Below are 19,313 nucleotides of genomic sequence, written 5' to 3' on the forward strand. Positions count from 1 at the left end.
AAGTAAAGAGTATTTGTGGATATCGGTTGAACATGTGGTTTCTCTGGGTATTTTTGATCATTGTCCAGTCAAGGTACTTCAATTGGTATGAGAGAGTTTTTTGGGCAGATGTAAAGCAAAAAATGAACTCTGTGAAGTTTGCTGTGGGTGGGGTTTATTCAATGATTATAATTCAGACTGTAGACATACTGTTCAAACTGGCAACCCTGCTACTGCTGCAAAGTTCACTCTGAGCAAGCTCTGCACATACCTTGGACTTTTTGAGCCTATATTTTAAAGTCAAGGTAAGTGAAAAATGCTTGGATGCACATATTTATTTAAAATAATCTTGGTTAATATGTAATTATTGTTTCTGTAGGTTTTTTATTGTTTTCAAATTCTTATATTTTTAGATGTTACTTTGAATAGCATGACATGATCGGTCTTGTTCTAATTCTTGTGCTTTACACAAGCAGCCACACACGCACACATACATTGTATGCATTTAAATGTCCTCCCAGTTAAAATAAGTATCTGTTACTTTGTAAATATCTGTAAATGGTATTGAAATAGTGGCAATAATTTTATGCCACACCCAAACCCACACCCTGTTTAAAGTGCAATGTTTAAAACAACATGCAATGCAATGTTATCAGATCATCCAAATGGGGGAGATATTTAGCCTCAAGTCTTACAATTCAACAAACAAGACAATACCCTGAGAATATACACTATATAGATAACTGGGGCTTATTTTCCAGTGTGGATTGTTGGCTCGGAGCCATATTTCGTGTTACGTCTCAGGAATATTTGTAATAGATTTGTTGTGTAATACTATTGTATGTTAAACAGTTACAATACAAAACAAACATGTATAAACTTGATGGATTCATGATTGGAGCTGGCCAGAATGTGTTACTACATTTTTCAAAGAAGAACTTCGACATGACTTGCATTTCTTTTCACTTTATCTTTTTTCCTAGAGATTTATTGCACCACATTAAATCTGACCATAAATCAAAAATATATAATGACCCATAAGGTAAAGTCTGTCAACTTCAGGATGGAAAGAGTAACTTGTTAGGCACATCATACCACTACAGCACTAAATGCAGATTCCAATCAGTGAACAACTTACAATTATACAATTCCCCTTGAATGTGACTTACAGTTATAAAAATTAGCTCATATATTCAGCACGTGAGGATTGAGGGCCTTGCTCATGGGACCAGCATTGGTAGCTTGGCAGTTCTGGTATTTGAACTTGCACTCTTTTGCTCAGTGGTTCAAGATCTCAACCACTGAGTTACCATTTCCGTGATTATGCTTCAACAATGGTACATCTGGAAATGTTTTGTGTCTACCATAAAAATGATTTGAGGGAAATTGAGCCTTGCCATCAGCATGCAGATGTCATTTACCAATATGGTGATGCAGTTTGTAGTAGATTTGGTAAGTTAGTTACTAAGTCAATTAATAAATAAATTGGCAAATGAAGGAGTTGTTAAATAATCTCTGTGAATTCTTAAAAACATTGGTTTATGGTTTTGATGATGATATCTTGATGATTTACAGGTGTGTAATTTTAGCTTCAATCTTTGTTGTATTGTACACAGAAAACTGAAACTGAACCACTGCATATTTGCACAGCCAACTCCCACACAATCCACCCCTTTTATAACATTATCAACATTAACCAAACAGAGTGACTATTACAAACATATCACACAATGCTAAAAGGACTATGATCTGTTAATCTATGATCTATTTATACCATAAAGCCTTGTGGAAAATTACTTTTTGCAAGTAATATTACAGAAAAAAAGAAGCTAATTTAGTGCTTAGTGAATACTTAAAGTTTGCAGACTGACACTGACTAATTTTACCATCTATATTTCAGTGCAGAGAACGGTCTTAAATAAAGGTTTACTTTATGTCTGGACAATTGGTCAAGTCCTGCAAGAGGATTGAAGAAATTTTTAGCAGAGCAAAGTTTGATGAGTGCCTGGAGGCAAGTGGGGACTGCAAATTTTTGGCTCTGTAAACAAGCATTTATGTTTTAAGCCTAACGTAAGCAGCTACAGGAAGCCAGTGAATAAAACATGGGATTGGGTCTTGTGGGAGACTTGTGGGGGCATGAACAGCTGCATGCTAACTTCCCAGGTATATCCTGCCAAGAACAATTTGAAGGAGACCAACACAGACAAGACAAAATAACAAGATTCGCAAAAACAATGTAAGTGCACAGCCTCTGAGGAGGAAAGCATGGTTCCTCCTGATGTTAGAAAGCAGAAACATGAATGACAAGTGTGATTAGTGACATAAGTGACTCTTTTGCACAACATTTAGTTTATATTTTTTGTTACTGTTCACTTTACGTCTCTTACACAACGCAGTGTGCAATATACAACAAGTTTACTGGCGGCGCTATTTTGTGTTTTGTGTATTTGTCTTGTACTGTCCTGTATTGTCTTTCACTGTCTTTTGTTGTCTTTGCACTGTTTGCACTTACTAATCCTTAGCCCTGTGTTTTCTGTTTTCTGGGATTGTTTTTGTATGTAGAACCAGGGTTCAGGAGGAACATTGTTATATTTCTCTGTGTAATGCGTCAGCTATATGTGCTTAAAATGACAATAAAAGCTTCTTGACTTGATTAGACTTGACTTGAAAAATGTTAGCTGCTTGTACAGAACCACATTAAGGTTTTTTGCATTGTCAGAGAGTATGATTCTCCAATTATCTAAGGATGATAAGATCTTGAGATGGTATGCATCTCTGGGATTTACAGCAGCTCAGATTTTGTTGTGATTCTGTTTGCTGGACTAGCATCCATTGTGAGATACCCGCCAGACCTGTTGAGATCTGAGAAGAAACATGAGTGTCTTAGGAAGAAAAGGAAAGAATGAGCAGTGTTTCAACACACAGCAGTGGTATGAAAACTATGTGGGGATTTGCCTTTCAGTGTACATAGGAAACAAATAAAGAAAGAAGTGTGAGCTATGAGCCTTGGGTGGAACCAGAAGAGTGTCTGCATAGAGCAGGTATACAAAAGTCTTTTGGAGCCTCTCAAATGATGAAGCAAACCACCACAATGCTACTGTAGGTCACTAATTTCAAGTCTTGTGTTTATGGACAGATGAACCTGATCTAAAAAACATTAAGATAAGTCAGGGTGTGTTGACAGACTGTCTGATCTACCTGCTCATGTAGCTGTTAATGAGAAGTTTCAGGTTTTGTTGTGCAGCATTATAGCCAGATTATTTAGGATTCTGGGATCATCCTATGTGAGAAAGAAAGATAAACATGAGACAGTAGTTGCTAACATCTGAAGTGTCTAATGCAGGGGTCACCAACATGGTGCCCACAGGCACCAGGTAGCCTGCAGGGACCACATGAGTCACCCGAGGGCCTTTTTTTGTTTAAATAATAGCTGTTTCCTACCTTGTTAAATCATTGTAGATAATTATTGTGAGAAATCATTAACATGATCAGTGTCTTCACATAGATGAATATCATTAATTAATAATAATAAAATATAATTAAAGATAAATTGAGCAAATTTGTTATTTCTGAAGTGTGTATCAAACTGGTAGCCCTTCACATTAATCGGTACGCAAGAAGTAGCTCTCAGTTTCAAAAAGATTGGTGACCCCTGGACTAATGTGTCTGAATTGGCTTTCTTTAATGGGTATAACCTTTGTCACTACTGAAGTGACAAAATGGTCAGAAATAATCTGGAGCAAAGGGAAGATTGTGTTCTGTTGCAAAAGGAAAAGCAGAGAATGCAGTGAAGAAACAAGGATTTGAGATTTGCAAATGCTGAAAATGGTACACTATGATGTTGCAGAAATATTTATAAAAAAATTTAAATCCTGTCAATATTACAGTTGTGTTCAAAATTATTCAACCCCCAATGCTGTAAATGGTTTTAGGGAATTTAGTGTACATTTGTAATTGTATTTAGAATGAAATCCTACAAGGACTTCTTAAAGAACCATATGCAACTAAAATGACATCAATTAGTTTTGTAATACAGTAGTAAATGTTTCTTTTGTGAAATCTTCATTGACATAATTATTCAACCCCTTAAAGACTACCACTCTGAAGAACAGAGGTTCAATGAAGTGTTTTCAATCAGGTATTGAAAACACCTGTGGATATCAGGGAGCAGCAATAAAGCCTAATAAGCACCAATTAGGCAGCTTTAAAATGACTGTGATTCTCAGCTCCTTCTAGACATTTACTGGTGTGGTTACAAACATGGTGAGGTCAAAAGAATGGTCCAGGAAGACAAGAGAACAGGTGATTACTCTTCACAGGAAGGGCAGTGGCTATAAGAAGATTGCAAAGATGTTAAACATACCAAGAGACACCATAGGAAGCATCATTCGCAAATTCAAGGCAAAGGGCACTGTTGAAACGCTACCTGGTCGTGGCAGAAAGAAGATGCTGACTTAGACTGCTGTGCGCTACCTGAAGCGTAGAGTGGAGAAAAGTCCCCGTGTGACTGCTGAGGAACTGAGAAAAGATTTGTCAGATGTGGGTACTGAAGTTTCTGCTCAGACAATACGGCGCACCCTGCGTAATGAAGGCCTCCATGCCAGAACTCCCAGGCGCACCCCCTTGCTGTCCCCAAAGAATAAGAAGAGTCGACTGCAGTATGCCAAAAGTCATGTGGACAAACCACAGAAGTTTTGGGATAGTGTTCTGTGGACTGATGAAACAAAATTAGAACTGTTTGGGCCCATGGATCAACGCTATGTTTGGAGGAGGAAGAACAAGGCCTATGAAGAAAAGAACACCTTGCCTACTGTGAAGCATGGCGGGGGGTCAATCATGCTTTGGGGCTGTTTTGCTTCTGCAGGTACTGGGAAGCTTCAGCGTGTGCAAGGTACCATGAATTCTCTTCAGTACCAGGAGATATTGGATGACAATGTGATGCAGTCCGTCACAAACCTGAGGCTTGGAAGACGTTGGACCTTTCAACAGGACAATGATCCCAAGCATACCTCCAAGTCCACTAGAGCATGGTTGCAGATTAAAGGCTGGAACATTTTGAAGTGGCCATCGCAGTCACCAGACTTAAATCCGATTGAGAACCTCTGGTGGGACTTAAAGAAAGCAGTTGCAGTGCGCAAGCCTAAGAATGTGACTGAACTGGAGGCTTTTGCCCATGATGAATGGGCGAAGATACCCGTAGATCGCTGCAAGACACTTGTGTCAAGCTATGCTTCACGTTTAAAAGCTGTTATAACTGTAAAAGGATGTTGTACTAAGTACTAAGATTGAATGTCACTTGGGGGTTGAATAAAACTGATAATGATGTGAGCTCAGAAAAGACATTTGTGGTTATTTCATTATAAATGTTATGTTATATTTGTCTGACCTACATATGCCTCTTTGATTTAATTGTAAGCAGGATGACTGAATAATCATAATCAATGTCAAACCGACCAAAACAATCAATTTCAGTGGGGGTTGAATAATTTTGAACACAACTGTATATCATCACATTGTCCAGAATCTAGTCTAGGCTTATTCTTGGTTATTCAAAACCTTTGGGGGAAAAACTCATCATATTCAGTTTTACTTCTAGCTAATGTATCTCTCTATATTTATTTTCTTTCCAAACCAGGACAATGGTTCGGGCTAAGTTTTGGACGCTCCGTCAGCACTTTGTGGGTTTTCCCAAGGACAGTGACTTTGAACTGAAAGAAGAGGACCTGCCGGAACCACAAGATGGAGGTCTCTGGCAAAATAAATCAAACATGACATTAACAAGTATATCAAATATCATATTCGTAGTAACTATTATTGTATGCATTTAAACTCAGTAGCCTCTTTCTCATGGTAACAGTATTTTTATGGTCAGAATACATACAGTATCTAACAAAAGTGAGTACACCTCTCACTTTTCAGTAACCATTGTAGTAGATCTTCTCAAGGCACAATACTATAGAAATGACATTTGGGCATATTTTAGAGTAGTCAATGTGCAGGTTGTAGAGCAGTATAGATTTAATGTCCTCCAAAAAGAACTCACCGTACAGGTTTTAATGTCAAAATAGCTGGCAACAAAACTGAGTACACCCAACAGCAGTAACAGCTTTATGTCATGTAACCGTGCAAAGCCACATGTCCTGTTTTTCATGTTCATGTTTTTGTCTGCTTGACAGGACCATACAAATTTGTGTATCGTGCATTAGTGCAGTCAGAATTTGTTGCTTTGAGTACAATTCTCTCATACTGACCACTGGATGTTCAACATGACACCTCATGGCAAAGAACTCCATGAGGATTTGAGAATTAGAACTGTTGCTCTCCTCAATGATGACCGAGGCTATAAGAAGATTGGTAACACCCGGAAACTGAGTTACACTACAGTGGTCAGGGTCATACAGAGGTTTTCCACTCGGAACAGACCTCGCAAGGGTCCATCAAAGAAGTTGAGTCCTTTTGCTGTGCATCAGCTGCAGTCATAAGTTACACACCACAACTAGTCGGTTTGCATAGCGTTGTCCCAGAAGGAAGCCAAGTCAAGTCAAGTCAAGTCAAGTTTATTTGTATAGCGCTTTTCACAACAGACATTGTCTCAAAGCAGCTTTACAGAAATCAACAGTCAAGGTGAATGGTGTGCATTTATCCCTGATGAGCAGCCGTGGCGACTGCCATCTAAAGCCTCTTCTAAAGCTGGCTCAATAGAAAGCCTACAAACAGCATGAATTACTGAAACCATTTCCTGTGGTCTGATGAGACTGAGATAAACGTGTTCGGCTCAGATGGTGTCCAGCATGTGTGACAACACCCTGGTGAGGAGTACCAAGAAAATTGCTTGCTCACAGTCAAGCATGGTGGTGGTAGCATCATGACCTGGGGCTGCATGAGTGCTGCTGGTACTGGGGAGCTGCAGAAACTGGGCCGAACGACAGTTTTCCAACATAATAACAACCCTAAACACACCGCTAAGATGACACCTGCCTTGCTGCGGAAACTAATGGTGAAGGTGATGGAGCGGCCATGTATGTCTCCAGACCTCAAGCGGAAGGGTGGAGAAGCACCATGTGTGTAACATCCAGCAGCTCTGTGATGTCATTATGGAGGAGTGGTAGAGGATCCCATCAACAATTCTGCAGCTCTGGTGAATTCCATGCCCAGGAGGATTAAGGCTAAAGAACAATGGTGCACACACAAAATATTGACACAGTTTTGACATGTTCCCTTAGGGTGTACTCACTTTTGTTGCCAGCTACTTTGACAATAATGGCTGTATGTTGAGTTATTTTCTTAGTAAATCTATACTGCTATACAAGCTGGACATTGACAACTATGAAATATATCCAAGTTTCATTTCTGTAGTATTGTCCCTTGAGAAGATCTACTACACTGGTTCACTTAAAATACTGTAAATTATCAAATGGATGAGGTGTAATGAATAGGGCACGCCACAGGGTGTCAGCATTTTCACAATAAACAGGCAAATTAATTTTTATACTCAGTGAAGCATTACTGTGGAATCAGCTGTCCTTGGTGAAAGGCATTGTTAATTTAGTGAACAATTAGATGAATAATTAAAATCAGAAATCTTAAGATATGCTACAGTGCTGCACCTTCAATGAATTAGAGACATCCTGCTTTGTTTCTCATTCAAGTGATGTGGCCATTCAATAGCAGGAGTCCCTAATGTACCCGTAATTTACATTTACATTCAGCAGACGCCCTTGTCCAGAGCGACGTACAAAGTGCTTGCATAGCTACATAGATAGACAAAAAAACAGATATATCAGGCATATATAAGTCTACTACAATGTATAGTGAATAACAAGCCTCCACAATTTATTTTTTCAATTTTAATTCTTGAAAAATCTTCTTCTAATTAAAAAAATTATCATCATATAATACCTGCTTTGTTTCTTGTATAAGAATTGTATGTCGACAAGCACGGCACACAATAATGATATTTTGTGTTGTAAAAATTATATAATATTTTAATTATACCATAAATGTTATTTCAGGAGTACTGCTGGAGGCAGTTTTTCTAAGTGTGGATCCATATATGAGGTAATATTATATCCATATTACTTGCATTGATAAAAGTATTTAGTATACACTTCTGTATTTTCAGTAATGTCATTCGTTCACAGGCCGTACAGTAGAACTCGCATGAAGGAAGGAGATACAATGATTGGAACCCAAGTGTCCAAGTAGGATTTTATCTCATACCAGTGTATATTACTTGTGTGCACACACAAATATAAAAATTGAACATTTAAGAAAAGAATTATCTGTATACTGAAACACTTTTTGAATTTCTTTTAAAAAACTAGAAGAGGAATAGGAAGAGATGTCAATTAGAAATGTCCAATCGAGGGTTTAATGATTGTAAAATCCACTTCTAACTTATGTACACCAAATTGCTTACTACAGTAGTTGTACTGCTTTTATATTTAGCACTGTTGTACAGTATTATTTACAGCTATGATAATCCCTTACGTAACTAAAACAGACTCTGTCAGTCCCATGAGTATACTGATAACATGTAACGAATAGCTGTGGTCCAGCAAATATTTAAATCATCTAGCCCAAATACAGCTAAAACACTGGACCTGTAATGCCAATGATTCAGAAGCCAAACGTCATGTTATAAACTTTAATACATTCATTTTTTATTCTATTTATTTCTGTAAAGCTGTTTTGGGACTGTTGTTAAAGCGCTATACAAATAACATTGAATTGGTGACTTGTATTTGTAAAAGTCTTCTAGTGCTTTGCTTATGGGATGAGCCCGAAATTGAACAGAAACCCAGACCAACAGATTAAACAGATAAAACAATACACACATACAGACATATTTCTGTATCCAACACTATATTTCTTCTATTTCCCTGACAAATCACCAGGTATTACTTATTTTATTTGTAGACTGCTGGAGCCTATTGTGTGTAGTTAGTACTGTGTAAAAGTAAAAAATGTTAACACTTATTAACAGTATTAGAATAATGCAAATTGGTTCGTTTCACATTTAAATATTTAGCATTGTCAATCATCTATGCAGTAGATACATCGCTGCAGTCAGCATTTCTATTGTCCATTTCTTTAATTAATAAAGAATTTTAACACAGCACACCTTTTCTCTTGACTTTTAGGGTGGTGAGGAGCAGAAATCCTAACTATCCCATCGGCAGTTATGTGGTTGCAAACTGTGGCTGGAGGACACACACTCTGTCTAATGGCTCTGACCTCAGGCTGATTCACCCTGACTGGCCAAAAGAGCTGCCACTTTCCCTGACTCTCGGGGGTATCGGCATGCCAGGGTATGTTTACAGTCGATCATGATTACAGGAAAAGCTGATTAAATATCTTTAAGAAATAGAAGAGAAATAAAAAGTGATCCCCATTAAAAATGTTCAGTCAAGATCTTAATGATTGTAAATCCACCTCTGACTGATGTACTACATAAGTTCTATTATCAGAATCAGAATTAGAAATAGCTTTATTAACATGTATACTAACACACGCAAGGAATTTGACTTGGTGTCAGAAGCTTCCAGTGCAGGAGAAGTACAGACATAATGTAACAGGTATAACATTATATAAGTACATGTACTACAGTAGTTGTACTGCTCTTACATTTAGCACTTTTGTATATTTGGCTGCTGTGATAATTCCTTATGTAACCAAAACAGACTATATCTGTCAGTCCCATGAGAATACTGATAACGTGTAACCTGCTCCTCCAAGTGTTTAAATCGCCTAGCCCAAATACAGCTAAAACACTCACTGATTCAGAAGCCAAACCTGACATCATAAACTTGAATGAATTAATGTATTAATTAAAAACAAAAGCTAATTAAATAGCTTTATGTATAATTTCTCTGCACAGACTGACTGCCCTCTATGGTCTTGAGGAGGTCTGTGAGATCAAGGCCGGAGAAACTCTTCTGATTAATGCTGCAGCCGGAGCAGTGGGCTCTGTGGCTGGACAAATCGCCAAAATCAAGGTAATTCTTTATGAGGAACCTACTCAGAATAAAAATCTGGTTACTTAATACTACTAGATATTCAGTTATTCCATGGTCTAGACTTGGTCCAAGACTTGTCAATTCATCATTTTTATTTATTTGTTTGTTCAAACATATACATTATTTGAAAAAGAAAGTGCATGTTTGAGATGTCTTTTATTCCACAGGGTTGCAGGGTGGTGGGCTGTGCAGGCTCAGATGAGAAGGTTTCCTATCTCAAGGAGCTTGGCTTTGACTATGCCTTCAACTACAAGACTATCAGCTCACTGAAAGACACGCTCCAAGAGGCAGCCCCACAAGGATATGACTGCTACTTCGAGAATGTAAGCGTAACATTCTGATGCGTCTAAACATCTTGAAACCAGTTTACAACAATAGAAAGTTATACATGTTATGGACAAAAGTATTGAGACACCTGACCATCCATATCTATTACCCAAACTGTTACCACAAATCTGGAGATACACAATTGTAAGTGACCTAAACCTGGTTTATATGGGTTGGGGTGAAAGATCTTGCATGGCCGGCAATAGAGCTCCGACTTCAACCTTGCTGAACACCTTCGGGTTAATTTAGGAATGCTGACTGCACCCAGGGATTGTGCAGTATTCATGATACATGTATTTCAACTACGTATCTCAAATATAAAATAGGATTTTGTCATTTGTATTTAGGGTTAATGAAAATGGCTTCATATTTTGTATCAAAATACTTAAGTGTTTTGTATCTTTGTAGTTTTAAAATACGGGAAAATACTTTGTAAGAAATCTACATGATGACATCATGAAAATTGCAGCCTCTGATTGGTGCCTCCTCAGTAATTTGACAGACTTTTTAAGATCAGAACAGAAAATTGATCCATATGGAATAGTGTGAAAGTGGTGAAGGCAACAAACGTGCAGGCTGCCAGCTTTCAAATAGCTGTCCAATGATCAATAAATAAATAATTGATTGCCGAATATTGTACCTTAATTAAAGTATCTGTTGAATAGGATCATGATTTTGCATACCATTGCATGAATGACTTCCTGACACATAATATATTATTACATTTATGATTAACAATCAAATGATTAATTAGTTAGAAACTAGTTGTTATAAACGCAGGTGCCATCAGTCTTCTTATGAATGACTTGTTTGTTATTGAATCAGTGTTGCTGATGTAAAGGAGCCCTTCGTTACTAAACACCAAGTAACTAAATTAGGATACAATTATGATTCATTCACAAACTGTTAAACATTAAACTGTTGGTTACTTCAAAACCAACCTTCATCTGGAAGATCACAGGGATTATGTATGTGAATATTTGATCTGTTAATTGGTTGCATATGTCAGATTTATTGCGTGACATGGCCAGAGAAAAGCTGTTGCTTTTTGTTTCTGTTACTTAATCAACCAAATCAGTGTAATGGTGAAGGGACAGATCAACTAGGCCAAATTATGGACGTTTTAGGAACAAATCTCATGCTCCCTTGTGAAATAATTTTTTTATACAAAAATACAGTAGTTTAATTTGATACATGGAGTGTCTGCTGTATTTTATATATGAAATACATTTTGATGTATCTTTACCCAACTCTGATTGCACCCCAGGCCTCCTCACCATTCTTGTGGCTGACATGCCCTTGTGGCTGAATGATCACAGATCTCCATAAGCAAAATTTAGTAGAACATCTTACCAGAAGAGTGGGAAGCAAATGGGGACTAAATATGGCATTGGATTTCCCAAATTTTAAATTTCTGAATTTACAAATCTTATAATCAGGTGTCCACAAACTTTTGTCTATAAAGTTTATATAACTTACTTGAACTATCATTAAAGTAGTTAAAACAAAAGATAAAACAAAAATTAACATACTAACTGACATTTCTTTATTCAGGTTTATAGAAATCACTATAGTGGAGCTGAATAATAGCTTATTGTACTGTACATTTTCTGTTTATACAGTTAATACAACTACAAAAATGTTCATTAAGCTGTTATTTCACATTGAACATTATGGTATTCATTAAAGTTATGAATAGAGGTTAATTCAGGAGATTGTGTGGTATCATACAGAACAGTGAAAGGCAGATGCAAGTGCAGGTTCTTCATTTAGAGGGCAAATGTTACAACACAAAAGCCAAAGAAACAATACACTGCCTGAGTGGCCTAGGAAATAAGAACTATAACCTGAAATGTAAAGACACTGTGTGAGATTTGAGGTGAGACTAGAATAAATTTGCACATTAATAGTTTTACTGTATAGTCCTATATGTCTCTGCATAATCCTGACCTACAGTATGGCTTATTTGGTTTAACGTATGTTATTTGTATTTATCCAAAGGTTCAGATTTTATATTGGTAACTAATACAAGGCATGATGTTAAAAAAAAATGTGAATGTAAAAATCTGTAAATAGAAATATGACCAAGCCTAGGATCCTCTGTTTGCAGGTAGGTGGGGAGTTCAGCAGTGTTGTGTTGCCACAGATGAGGGACTTTGGCAGGATCGCCGTCTGTGGGAGCATCTCTACGTATAACGACACTGATTTGCAGACAGGTACACAGTATTGTCAACCAGTGCAAGGATTTATTAGTAGTCTTACTGAAATCAGTAGTCTGAGTTTACATTATAAAGGTGAGGATGAGTATTAAACTTGTTCAAGTCAAGGTTTTATTCCTGCAGCGATACATTTTGCAGTGATTCATAAAAAATTATACACAAATACTTTGTAGAGGAACGTATTTGAATAGCTGAATTCATTATCTGACAGCACTCATGATGCAAAACTCAAAAGTATGTTAAGGTATGACGAGACTGATTACAATTAGATTCTAATGAATTCTCAGTTCTGATTGGGGAGAGCTGTTGTGTTTTACACTGTAGGTAGTAACAACACAGGGAATAAGACAGGGCACTATTAAATTAGGTAAATTACAAACTATTATATGGGACACATGGACAATAATCTAAATGTGTTGAAAAATTCTACTTGTCTTTGGTTAGTATTTTATCACATGCGATGTTGTGTGTTTCAGGGCCGTATGTTCATGCTCATATGATCTTTAAGCAGCTACGTATGGAAGGATTTCTGGTATATCGATGGAAGCACAAAGACCAAGACTCAATTAAGAGGCTCCTGAACTGGGTAAAAGAGGTAAGAGAGAGAGAGAGAGAGAGAGAGAGAGAGAGAGAGAGAGAGAGAGAGAGAGAGAGAGCATCTGGCTACCAGACAATACTGAAAGACTTCAAAGGGATGCTGCCTAATTATAGTATAGATCCCATTATAACCCATCTCATTTCCATTCTCATGAATTTTGCAGCGGGTTTCAAAGCAGCTGATTAACATGTTATTGAATAGGACCTAATGAAATGCCACTGAACACGATCAGTGTTACAGAGGAGAATCAAAGAGACTCAGCAAAAGGATAGGTGTGCGGCTCGAAATGTTAATTCTCTTACATATACATATGTGAAATCTGTCTTATTTACAACCATTTATTTCATGCCACACTTAAGTTATTAAAGACATCTGTCATGCTATGTGCATTTATTGTGAGAGGGGATTAAAGTTTTCTGAGCTCGGTGTGCATTTGATGCCAATTCATTTTGTTTGTTTGTTTTGTTTTTATCATGAACTGAAATGAGTGACAAACTGAGTTATCAAAGGCAGGAAGTTGTAAAATGACTCATGTAAAACCATGAGTGTTTTTGATATGTTGTACCGGAGTGTTGACTAAACACCATACACGCAGGAGTAATGATAAGTACAATATACAGAAGTGTCGTTTTTGTTTGGATTAATGCATACAAATTATAGACAGTGTGAAACCTTGTCAGAACAATGAAAACTGTTCTTTAAAAGTGATTCCCTTAATCAGAAAAAAAGCAAGTGAGTGTAAAAGCTGATTTTACCAATAGGATTCTATCCTTATTAAACCATATAGTGGGTCTGTTTGGCCCATAGATAAGGAAATGATTTATCATATCATGCATGTGTTTCCTTTCAGAAAACTCTTTGGTTAGCCTCGCGTTGTTCATGCTCTGAATCATGTGTAAAATCCGGCCAATAGGCAGTCGTGAGGTTATTGACAAGCGACGTTGTGTAAACCAGGAAGCTACAAAGGAGCGCGATGGCAGCGACATTAGCTTCTGTTGTTCAGGTAAGCGCTTTGTGTGTGAATCTGTGCAGCAATGGCTAAGAAGCAAACAAACTTTTGCATGTGTGTCCCTCCTTGCACCCATTTTAATATGTAGACACACACATGAGCTTTCTGTTGTTTGATTGGGAGTAGAGCATGTTTAATCGGCTCTCTAGAGAGACGATTGTCAGTGCTGTAGCCGCACGGCAATCCGCACTCTTCGCAATCTCGGCCCCCGGAGATCACTCTTCGAGGAGAGTGATCTCCCTCGCAGCTCAGGCCCCGCTCTCGATGAGGTGAAGCGGCGCCGAAGGTCGCGGGGTTTGCAGGCCGACCTAGCAAAAGGCATGGAGTTGGATGAGTCCTCTCCAGCCTCTCCTGTTCGGCCAAACTTCCATTCCCCGGGGAAAGCACTCACTTCTCATCTCATTATACGATGCTCGTACCTCCTTAACACCACCAGGGGGCCAGACAGCTCTCCCACAAGATGTGCCTCAGAGTGCAGTCTTTCTCCACCGGGTGACTCCTTCCGTCCCCACTGGTCCAGCGGCTCTGGGAGGGTCAGAGACCAGCCTCGAGAGGATTGTTCCCCTAAGAGATTTCCTGGCAGCTTGGGAAGGCCTGCCAGACGTATCTCGGTGGGTCCTGCACACAGTAGAACAGGGCTACTGGATTCAGTTCGGGTCCCCTCCTCTCCGGTTCAACAGGTTATGTCCTACTGTGGTGGGACACAAGCAGGCTCTGGTCCTGGAACAGGAAGTGTGCACCCTCCTAAGGAAAGGGGCCATCGAGGTGGTTCCTCTCTTAGTCAGAGAGGCTACTACAGCCAGTACTTCGTTGTTCCGAAGAAGGATGGCGGAATGCGGCTGATCCTATATCTGCGCTCCTTGAACCGCTCACTCAGGAGGCTCAGGTTCAGAAGGAGATTGTGTCTCAGATCAAGTACGAGGACTGGTTTATCACGATAGATCTAAGGGACGTCTATTTCCACATCGCCATCCTTCCTCCTCACAGGAGGTTTCTGAGGTTTGCTTTCGGGGGCGAAGCTTACCAATATTGGGTCCTCCCGTTCAGCCTAGCACTCTCACAACACACCTTCACCAAGTGCATGAATGCGGCTCTAGCCCCGCTGCGGCTTCAGGGCCTCCGCATTCTAAATTATTTTGACGATTGGTTGGTATTAGCTCGATCAAAGCTTCAGACGGTCCAGCATCGAGATGTCATTCTCGCCCACATGAAGGAATTGGGGTTAAGACTAAACACAAAGAAGAGTGTGCTTTCCCGAGTACAGAGAACCACCTTCTTGGGCGTATTGTGGGACTCGACCGTGTTGCGGGCACAATTTGTCTCCTGCCCGGATTGAAGTCATCCTCACTGCAGTCAAGAAAGTAAAAGCAGGCCATTTACTTACTATGAAGCAGTTCCAGAGGCTGCTCAGTCTCATAGCGGCAGCGTCCAGTGTGATCCCACTTGGCCTCCTTCATTTATGACCCCTCCAGTGGTGGTTCTCCTGAAGGGGCAATCTGTTCCTTACTATAAAGGTATCCCGGCAAAGGCCTTAGAAGTATGAAAAGAGCATACTTTTCTGTCTTAAGGCCCTGTCCTGGGAGCTCCTTGTTGTTGCGTAACGCTAACGACGGACGCATCCCTCGCGGGAAAGGGAGCAGGCATGAGTGCCCGCTCCACCCAAGGTCGGTGGGACAAGTCACATCTTTCATTGCACATAAACTGCCTCGAGACTTTGCACTGTCCCCTCAGGTTCTCTCTCTCTCTCACCAGCCCCATTGGGGCTGGACGCCATGGTGCAGATGTGGCCAAGTCTATGTCTGTACGCCTGCTTCCAGGAGTTCTGGAGAGAATCTGCCAGGAAGGAGCTTGTCTCCTCTGTAAAGTGTTTTCAACGTGGCTTGAGTTCCTAATAGGGAATGTAACTAGGTTACGTATGTAACCCTGATTCCCTGAGGGAACAAGAGCTGCGTCAATGGGCCATACTCCCTGCATCCCTGCAGTGCTTAACTTCTCCTTTATCAGAAGCTGATGTCGCTGCCATCTCGCTCCTATTTTTTTAGCTTACTGGTTTTTGCGTGTGAGCTTGTGAGCTTGTGAGCTTACATACATAACCTGGTCACGTTTGCATTGAAGCTTCCCTGGACAGGGACATATGGATATAAACCATATCAGGAAAATAAATAAATGGCACTCCCTTCTTAACAGTGCCTTTATTTTTCTTTTAATTTTTTCTCACTGGTCTGTGTTTTTGATTCTGCTCAGTACTTGGAGGTCCCACAATCTCAGACTCTAAAGTAAATTTTCAACATTCAATACAAACAGCATTGAAGGTGCTTATCTCATTTTCAATATTCAATACACACAACATAGCAGAACTCTACCTCAGACATACGATCCTTTAGAAAGGCAGACATACAAATGTACACTGTCTGAAACTAGCACTGGAAAATTATTATTTAAAAAAAATTATTATAATTTTATATTATATTTTTTATTTATGATTTAATTTTTATGATCAAGATCAACATTTGCAGGTGTTTCTGACATTTCACAAACACACACACACACACACACACACAAACTCATGAGTCATGCAGCTCTCATTTCTTCCAGAAAGCATGCGAATATTTTCTTGCTTCTTTTTTTATCACATTTCAGAAACATGTTTCTGATATCTGATGTCCAGAGCTGAACTGAGATACACTAACTGATCGAAGTATTTTAAATAAGAACCAGAGGTAGCTGAGAAGGGTATAAAGTGGAAATGAATGCATACAATGCAGACAGGAGTATAAACATTAGCACTAGACTCAAATAGGAATCAAAGGTAATATGCTACAATGACCAAGCAACAAGAAACAGAGCATTAAATCAAAGCATAAATATTCACTTAGATACAAAGAAGGGTACACAAAAGCAGGCTAGACTTAATGTGACTATATGCAAAGAAACTGGTGTGAAAATAAAACACAAGCATCGGCAATGATTAGGCATAGTCAACGAGATGGAGCAAAGTCAGAGTTCATGTCTCCAAGATGGTTAATAAGCTGTTCCTGTCAATTTTTTTACTTCACAATTTATTTTACAGAGCAGGTGCCTATGACATTTTTTTTATGTCGATCTCTTGTCTTTGTTCTGTTGTTCCAGGGAAAGCTCCAGTGCAGAGAACATATCACCAAAGGCTTTGAGAACATGCCTGGTGCATTCATGGCAATGCTCAAGGGAGCCAACACTGGCAAAGCAGTAATAAAAGTATAATAGGAGCGAATGCTTACTCACGAAATCATACTCATGTTAAAAAATTCCAAATTTTATCAGCTATAATCATTCAGACGTGGCACAACGGTGTAAAAGTTATTAAACATTTCACTACAAAATTTGTTGATAAAAGGAGAGTGTGGTTTGAGCTATCAGGAAAACCACTCTTTACGTCTGTGGTGAGGAGGAAGTCGTTTCAGAATGTGTGAACTTTGAGATGTAGGAGTTATACCAAACTAATTTGGGTTTCATTTGTCATCCAAGAACAAAATTGGAAAAACATTACTTGGCACAATTGTCCACTCTGGCGCCAAATAGTCACTAGGATTAAATTTTTCCTTATTTTGATGTTTGATATAAATATTAACCGCATGATGTGACCTGTATCTGCATGATCTTTTGCTCAAGATTACATAATTAAACATTTTAAGCACTGTACTACTGTATATCTGAGTTCACGGCAGCTTTTTAAATGTTTAATATTGGTTATATTGCAGTTGGGTAACAGGCCCCCCAGACACTAAGATTTTTTTTACTGTTTTAAGAATAACTGATTCATAAAGCAATTCATGGACTATTTTAGAACATTTTCAGCATCATAAACAGTCTCGTTTCCTTACGACTGAGGTCTGTTTCCTAAAATGTTTACTTGAATATGAAATGAGTTCTTGCGGTTTCCAACAAAAGCACTAAGAGACCCCCCCCATGTGTTTGTATTCATGCATGACTAGAAAGGCTCCATGGTCCATCACACACACAGTATTAATGGTTTCTCAATGAGTGTGAGTGTGCTTAGTGTCCACTTCTAATTATCTGAAATGTTTCCTGCTTCACATCTCATACAGAATCTCATTTGGGTTTTTGTCCCCTTGGAAACACTGTTTATTTGATGCCCAACCAGTGCTGGTTCAGATGAGAGATAATAGTAACACGAATACAACCTCTCATCAGAGGACCACCTGCTCCATCATCCCTGCAACAACAGGAATCTTTGAGCTGTGGCTATAAGTAGTATGATAATATGATTTAGCAATTGTATTACATTTTGTAATATTGTAGTAGTTTATTTAAACATGTTATTTAATGTGTTAATGTGTACTGAGCCAGGAGTGATAAAAAAGACAAACATGGAGACTCGTGATTAAGATTTGGCATTTACTTATTTTACTGACATTGTGACTGGTATATATCACTTTATTTTATCATTAGAATACTTTTAAAAAGCCTTTAGGAAATTTCAAGGTACACTATATGGACAAGAGTTTGTGGTCACCAAACTATAAAACTGGTATGTGCATTCTGAACATCTGATTTTACATTTGAGCCCCATTTGCTAATAACCACCATTCTTCTGAGATGTTCCACTAGAATTTGGAGTGTGCTTGAGGAGATTTGTGCTCATTCAGCCACAAGGGTTTACACAGGTACTATGTATGACTGGGAAATTCAGGTGTCCCAATACTTTTGTCCATATAGTGTAGACTTTGATCTTTTATGAACAAACCAGAAACAACTTTGGCAAGAAAACATCCTTAGAGATAACATGAATACAAAACTGAGAGCAGAGCATACAAATACAGCATCATTGTAGATATTTCTTAATAAGCCATTTAAAAAAAAAACATTATATTGCATTGAGATACACGTCAACACACGTGTAAACATGTCCCATTATTTAAGAGTAATACAGATTCTGATCAGTATATAGACACAGACACACACAAGGCATTACATCCTGTATACACTTTATTTGCACAATTCTTCACATTCAACCGTAAAAAAAAAAAATTCAAAAATTATAATTGAGATGATCAAATGTTCTTTTCTTTCCCTGTTTCCATTCATTAGACCCATTAAGCCTCAGAAAATACCAGTAAATGAACGCAGTGTGACTCACAAGATGGCGCACTGCCATGTGCACC

At 38.6% G+C, this 19,313-nt stretch overlaps 1 protein-coding gene across 2 annotated transcripts; it reads left to right on the plus strand.

Moving 5' to 3' along the window:
* Positions 1-140: 140 nt before the first annotated feature.
* LOC124377900 (prostaglandin reductase 1-like) lies at positions 141-17,837 on the plus strand. 2 transcript variants are annotated; one of them, XM_046837273.1, is made up of 10 exons: positions 141-284; positions 5,615-5,724; positions 7,992-8,037; positions 8,121-8,180; positions 9,123-9,290; positions 9,860-9,977; positions 10,166-10,321; positions 12,436-12,541; positions 13,021-13,139; positions 17,281-17,837. In XM_046837273.1, the coding sequence occupies exons 2-10, from the start codon at positions 5,619-5,621 to the stop codon at positions 17,389-17,391; spliced, it is 990 nt and encodes a 329-aa protein (XP_046693229.1). In that variant the 5' UTR covers positions 141-284; positions 5,615-5,618; the 3' UTR covers positions 17,392-17,837. The 2 variants fall into 2 exon arrangements, with proteins under 2 accessions (XP_046693229.1, XP_046693237.1); XM_046837281.1 differs by lacking the exon at positions 17,281-17,837 and adding an exon at positions 13,993-14,140.
* The last annotated feature ends 1,476 nt before the right edge of the window (positions 17,838-19,313 follow it).

This window comes from Silurus meridionalis, chromosome 2, assembly GCF_014805685.1.
Source record: "Silurus meridionalis isolate SWU-2019-XX chromosome 2, ASM1480568v1, whole genome shotgun sequence".
NCBI lineage: Eukaryota > Metazoa > Chordata > Actinopteri > Siluriformes > Siluridae > Silurus > Silurus meridionalis.

What these genes read in the sequence shown, in the direction of transcription:
- LOC124377900 (XM_046837273.1), top strand. Translation starts at nt 5,619, where the DNA reads ATGGTTCGGGCTAAGTTTTGGACGCTCCGTCAGCACTTTGTGGGTTTT. An exon ending in GCCGGAACCACAAGATGGAG is followed by an intron (nt 5,725 to 7,991) that starts GTCTCTGGCAAA and finishes ATGTTATTTCAG; the next exon opens with GAGTACTGCTGGAGGCAGTT. An exon ending in AGTGTGGATCCATATATGAG is followed by an intron (nt 8,038 to 8,120) that starts GTAATATTATAT and finishes ATTCGTTCACAG; the next exon opens with GCCGTACAGTAGAACTCGCA.